Source organism: Hipposideros armiger, unplaced genomic scaffold (genome assembly GCF_001890085.2).
Source record: "Hipposideros armiger isolate ML-2016 unplaced genomic scaffold, ASM189008v1 scaffold_28, whole genome shotgun sequence".
Classification (NCBI taxonomy): Eukaryota; Metazoa; Chordata; class Mammalia; order Chiroptera; family Hipposideridae; genus Hipposideros; species Hipposideros armiger.
The window spans coordinates 3,415,355-3,422,475 of record NW_017731378.1 but is presented as its reverse complement, the minus strand read 5'-3'; the positions used below and the strand labels follow the sequence as shown (position 1 = coordinate 3,422,475).

The window sequence follows — 7,121 nt, the reverse complement described above, 5'->3', positions numbered from 1 at the left end:
CAGAGTTTTGGAATATAGTCTTTAGTTTTAACCATATCACTGAGGTCAATGTGATATGGTTAAATCTAAATATATTCTTCATAAAGCTAACGTTTAGACCCAATAGAGGAGCCTGTGCAAAGAAGAGACCATCTGACATGCTACTTGTGGAACAGTATATTAAAGAAGCCTGTTAACATGTAGTTTAAAACTCAAAAGAAACTCTGAACAGCTGAAATGCCTTATAAATAGCACAGACCCAGAGGAAGTGCAAACGTCTGCATTGTGAATTGTAGATCTTAATTACCGACAATGGCTGGTACAGCAAGTAGCACGGAAAAAAAGTGAAACAGTTGCACTGTTCATGGTTGGCAATAATTCTTCAGGAAAATATTTACTATCAATCAGTTATGAGAAAAGGGACTCTGTGCTCGTAAAACAGCATGTTGCTTCTCTTACCAGGACCATTTTGCTTCAGCATAATCTGAATTTAAACAGCTTGTTTCCTGCGGATATAATTTTGGAAATAAATAAAACAAGTCTTCTATCAAAATCTGGAGTGAGTGGAAAGGAACATCACATTTTTTTGTCTCAGTCAGTTGGAAACAGATTATTAGTCTCAAGTAAAAAACAATAACAACAACTAGAATACAGAGCATCTACCAAGGACAACTGAAGGGGCTTATTTCGAAACAGAGGCAGAACTTCTTCCTACCTAGGCAGGAATCGAGGTAGATGTGTTCAAACAACTCAATTTTAACGCTGTGTATGTGTGCGCGCGCGGATAAGGGTAAATTAGGGAAAAATCTGAAACCAAAATTTTCAGTAGTATTTAAATAAAGTCAATTAAAAGATAACAAAGAATTAATGCTCTTCATTTTTCCAGTTAGTTTTCTTTACCAATTAAAAAACATCGTGAAGCTTGACAATTAGGTACAATGTAATTATTGATTTTAAAGACTAAGTTGGCAGTCAATAACAACTGTCCAGTTAAAGCTACAATAAATACAAAGCTCATCATGTTCCAAACACAAATCTCACGAACTACAGGTCTATAATTAGTAAGAAGAAAGGCTTTGAAAGAAAATAAAAGACATTTCAGTGCCTCCAAATATTACTTGGATTAAGTTATAGTAGTAAAATGACCTTTCCTCCATTTTTATTTTTAAATATTTTCTTAGTCCTCATTCTTCAAGTTAGAGATTCAGAAGATTATTAACCTAGGGTGGCTGTACTTTGTTTGACAACTTTGTTTTCTTGTATTCTAAGGAGGACTAATGGGTCCCTTTCCATAGACCCACTGTGTAACATTTATTGTAGGGTATCTCTGGCAGTGAAGAGTCACATACAATGTACTATGGGGTCCAACTGTAACAAAGTTGCTATTTTTAAGGGAATAACATATTAATGTCCTCTCTAAAACTCATATAGACAGTACTGAATAATAAGGTTTTAGACTTTACTATCTCCACCCAAACCAAAGGCACTCCTATCAGAATTAACTGCTTTGAACTAGAGACAAAAATGGTTGATTATAGTTGCTCTCACATGGAGAAAATCAGAATCAACAGACATTTGTACCAAGTTAAAAACCACTGCAGCCATATCAAGTGTAACACAGAAGAAACTATTCAGTTAAGAGCTAAAGGTGAAGAGTAGGAAATAGGGACAAGCTTACAGACCTACAAAAATAATAGGAAGTCATTACCTTTCAAAGGTCAAGCAATAAATGAGGCCAACAGAAACAGCACAGAATCATGAGATACATATAACACATGTAAATAAAAAAGGGAAAACTTTCCTTATTCCCATGTTATTGGTATCTCACTGGAGGCGGTTGCAAGGAAAAAAATTTCCAGCTACATATTTTTATTTGCCATTGATCAACTGTTTATTTGGCTCAACTCTGAAGCAATGAACCCTGAGACAGGATGTGAGCCAATAAAAGAAACCAGAAAGTTAGATGAGTTCCAACAGGAAATCATTATTAAATTAGGGTATTTACGGAGACAATAAAAGAATATAGGTGTCAGAATAATGTTAAAATAAGCAAGAAAGGAATGACAGGGTCACCATCTGGGAGCAAAGGAAACAGACTGATAAGCAGCAATGAGCAAACTTATTTCCTCACCCAAGAGCATAGAAGAATTATGCCATTGTGCCAGATGCCAGAAGATTTCTAACCATGCACCACTGAGGTCGTGGGAGAGAAAAAACAACAAACACCACATCATACAGACCCACAACAACATAACTATGTAGCTTAGGGATCCTGGCTTACAAAGTACAGAGAAAACAAAAGGAACAGATGCTCACTTGGCCAGGGCTCAATGAAACTCATTAAAATCGTCACCCTGTCCTTGGATCGGTGCTCATGTTAAGATTTTACCTTGTTTAGCCAGAAGTCACCCACTTGTGATGAAACTGAGAGCAGTGTGGCCAAATAGGAGACAGATTATTTTTAAAGGCCCAAATAATTGGTCCCACATCTCAATGTACAAATGCTGGATATAAAACAGGGCCAATCAGCATTTGATAGTTATAACTAAATGACTGAAAAAATATATATGTAACTTATAATATTCATATTTTGCAGCAAATTATTGACATTCTAATTTAAGAGACAATTAAAAGTGTTTAACTATCTTTTAAACTATAACTTTTAATAAATTTTGACATTTATTATGTGGATCATTTCCAATGATTATATTTTCTATGATATATTTTCAGTTGATAAAGTAGGTTCAGAGACCACTGCATGTTTTAAGAAATAAAATAAAAATAATAAAAAATATTACTATCCTTTGACTTTTGTAGAAAAGGATGGAGACTTCATGAAACCAGGCCTGGCTCTAATAATAACAGTAAGCAACTGAGAGCCTGAATGTATCATACAATAGATTAAAGTAAATTAAAGTTGGAAATGTTGTAATAGTGACAAATCCCTGAATAGTTATAAAGGCAGTAATTTTGCAGATATGCAAAGTAGAAGTCTAGAAAGAGAGTCCATACTGGATTTTACTTATTCCTGAAACAATCAAAATGGTTGATATCTAAATTTAGGTCAAAGTTCCTCAGTAATTAGATACTTAGAAAATTTGAGTCATAGTTGATATGATTATTCAGTTGTAAGATCTCTAACACGTAAGATTGTTTTTGTATCTAGGCTATAGATATGGCTCACATTTATACAGGAGGAAGAAGTAGCTCATATGTATGATTTAAACATACTTGTCCACACAGATCAAGATCACCAAAAGGAATATTTCTATCACTAGCCACTCAATAAATAATAGTGATATAATAATTAGACTTTCTATAGCATTATTTTACAATCCTTAAAATGGTATACTCTAAATTTAATTACATTTAAAAACCATGAACAAACTTATAAAAATAATTGTATATTTTCTTATACAAATCTTATTTGCAATAACATTCTCAACTTTCACTACTTTACTTTAATCTATTGTATTATACATTCAGGTTCTCAGTTACTGTTATTATTAGTATCATGTAGTCTCCATTCTTTGCTACAAAAATCCATAACTAGTGTCAAGCAACAAATGTGATTTAGACTAAAATGTGACCAGAATACAAATAAAAAAATTCTGTTGCAACTGACGAGATGGAAATTCCAACTTGCAATCTAATTTGGACAAAATGATGCCTGCTGTATTCTTTTTAAAATATAAAGTCCTGTAATAATCTTTAATAGTAATACTGAGTGAAGATGTCTATAGATAAAGCATTGTTATGATGTGGTATAATATGTATTGATGAGTAATATTACTTACTTTGGCCACGCAATTTTCAGTCTTCATAGCAGTGCTTGCTAGACATACTGTTTCTTGGTTTAAGCAGAGTCTGGTACAGCTGTTGTAAGTCTGTAAAAAGAATTTTTTGGAAACAGGTTTAAATATTGAAATGTTATCATATACAGTTTTCAAATTCTGCCCTATTTCTCAAAATCAACATGCAAATGGATCCTATGTGTAAATTCCAGATATAGGGGAGCTGAGGGACAAGGCAGACAGGGGCAAGCAAACAGAGAGCCCACAAGAGCCAGTGATGTGCCCATGAACAAGTATGTGAGCAGCAGTGGTTCACTGTATGTATGGAAAGTAGCGGTGTTACTTATTCAAAAATGGGCAAAGGACTTGAATAGACATTTCAAAGAACACATACAAATGGCCAACAAGCACATGAAAAGATGGTCAACATCCCTAATCAGTAGGGCAATGAAAATCAAAACAAAATAAGATACTACTTCACACCCATTAGGATGATTACCAGTAAAACAACAAAACAGAAAGTGTCGAGAGGGTGTGGAAAAATTAGAACCCTTGTGCACCGTTAGTGGGAATGTAAAATGGTACAGCCACTGTGGAAATCAGTATGATGGGGGGGTCCTTAAAAAATTAAAAATAGAATTACCAAATAATCCAACAATTCCACTTCTGGGTATATACTCAAAATAAATGAAAACAGTCTTGAAGATACATTTGTACATTGTGTTCACAGCAGCATCATCTACCATAGCTAAAACGTGGAAGCAACCCAAGTGTCCATTGATGGATTAATGGATAAGCAAAATGTGGTCTATACATACAGTGGAATAGCATTTAACCTTAAAAAGGAAGGGAAATTCTGACATATACAACAACATGGATGAACCTTAAGAACATTATGCTAAGTGAAATAAGCCAGTCACAAAAAGATAAATACTGTATAATTTCATTTATGTGAGATATTTAGTGGCCAAAATCATAGAGACTTAAGTAGAATGGTGGTTAACAGGGACTGGGAAAAGAGAGGAATGGGGAGTTATTGTTTAACAGGTTAACAGGTATAGAGAGTCAGTTTTACAAGATGAAATGAGTTATGGGGATGGATGGTGATGATGGTTACACAACGTGAATGTATTTAATACCACTAAACTGTATATTAAAAAATTACTAAGATTGTAAATGTTATGCTAACATGTATTTTACCACAAATTAAAAAAAAATAACGGTTATACTTTATGGTAAGCAAACATTATTAATAACTGGCCAATATATTAATACAAATGTTTCCTTTTAGTCTTAAGTTTTTACTGGTGGTACGAAGGATGGTTCTCGAACTTTAGTGAGCATCAGAATCATCTGGACGGCTTGTGAAAACACAGATTGCTAGGCCCCATTCCCAGAGCTTCTGAGAATTTGCATTTTTAAAAAGCCCCCAGTTGATGTTAATGCTGCTAATCTAGGAACACTCTTTGAGAATTACTGGTATAAATATGTGTGTTGAAATTAAGGAAAAAAACCTGAAGACACAGGCAATCTCGTAAATATAACAATAGGAAAGACCCATTTTTTAAAATTCTAGATTTACAAGACAGTTGCAAAAATAGGTATGAGTTCCTGTATACCCTTTCCCCAGTTTCCCCTGTATGAATGTCTTACATTACCACAGAACATTTATCAAAACTAAGGAATTAACGTAGTACAATATAAAGAATTTGAGTTTCACTTTTCCTACTTATGTCCTTTTTTCTGTTCAGGATCTAATCCAAGAACTCATGTTGCATTCAGTTGTCATGGCTCCTTCGTCTCCTCTGTTAAAATTCCTCAGTTTTTTCTTATCTTTCATAACTGACACTTCTGAAGAGTACTAATTAATCTATAGAATGTCCCTCAGTTTGGGTTTGTCTCATGTTTTCTCACGATCAAATTGAGGTCATATATTATTAGGGAAGGATCCCGCAGAGGTGCTGTGCCCTTCTCAATGCGTCAAGTCAGGAGGTATGTTGATGAATATTTCCGGTGATGTTAACCTTGCTCACTTGCCTAAGGTCGTGTGTGCTAGGATTCTTTAATTGTAAGCTTATTATTTTTTCCTTTAGGAATTACTAAATATTGGGGTCACACTTTGGGACTCTGCAAATATTCTGTTTCTGCTTCAATTTTGCCTGCTAATTTTAGCATCCATTGCTGGATCTTGTCTATGGTAAATTTTACTGTGATATTCTAATGGTAATTTTAAAGTTTCTCCTTTCCTTCTACATTTATTAACTGGAATTTTTCTGTAAGGAAGAGCTGTGATTTCTCCCATTTATTTATTCATTTATTTATATCAGCAATGGATGCATACATATTTTAAATAATTCAATTATCATGCTTCGGAAAGAGTGTGGACATTTTTGTAGACAAAAAGAAATTAAAAAAAAAACAACACAAAAAATATCATAAAATTGGTTTTCCATTTAAGCAAGTTAAACTTTTTAAATGTATCCACACTTAAACTGGTTTATTCTTATATCATTTAAGTTGAAATTATTTCAAAACACACATTTTAAAAGAATCAATTGGATCATTTGACATTAACATATAGGGATTATTAGTACATTTATATTCTGGGCTCAGGGTTCAGTACTTCTTTTGCAACTACTAATGCCACAAACATTTACTATTCAGGTACAGACAACACAATTTTTTTAAATGAAATTTTCTGTGTTTTAAAAAGACATTTATGAAGTAATGAGTATATATACTGAATAAAATAAAACTTGAAGCCAAAGAGTTCTGGTTCTAGTAATGGCAGAGACGGTTGTATTGGATTAACTCTCCTGAGATAACAATTACAAACCACAGAAGAAGTATTTTAAAAGAACTACTTAAAGGGAGGAGATTGACCTAAAGTAGGCAGAAACTGGGGGGAGGAGTGGACTGACCTTGAAAGGGGACAACCACTCTGGATGAGATCCATGTTTATGTGCTTTTCCCCTAAGGGTACTTACCAGTCCACTTGGTGCAGGGTGACTAAAATTCAATTAGAAAGCCACAGTCTATTGGCTTGAGATGTCAGAGGATGGAGTTCAGGGCTGCCATAGTGGCTGAAAATTGAGAAGAGAAATCACAGAAAATAGAAAGAGCCATGGGGGAAGGAAGAAGCATCATAACATTCATATAAATTCCCCCTCAAATCCGTGGCTAACCCCCAAACTACATAAATGAGAGACTCCAAGGATTCCAATGGAAAGTAACAGAAGACGGAAAGCTCTGAGCAGAGATTCTAGCTGCTGCCCATGAGTGGAGACAGAATTTAGAATTTGATTCCTACTAAGTTAGAAGGGGTTAATAAGCACCTCAAACCTTCCA

General features: G+C 34.2%; 1 protein-coding gene across 5 annotated transcripts in view; it reads right to left on the bottom strand.

Annotated features, from left to right (window-relative positions):
- BTRC (beta-transducin repeat containing E3 ubiquitin protein ligase) overlaps positions 1-7,121 on the bottom strand; it is a 173,583-nt gene that overhangs the window by 59,580 nt on the left and 106,882 nt on the right. For 4 of the 5 annotated variants that reach the window (XM_019636437.1, XM_019636438.1, XM_019636439.1 and 1 more), the window contains one exon: positions 3,777-3,866. In XM_019636437.1, coding sequence (XP_019491982.1) covers positions 3,777-3,866 — 90 coding nt within the window. Of the gene's footprint in view, positions 1-3,776; positions 3,867-6,760; positions 6,864-7,121 lie in introns of those variants that run through there. The other variant, XM_019636441.1, reaches the window with a different exon arrangement.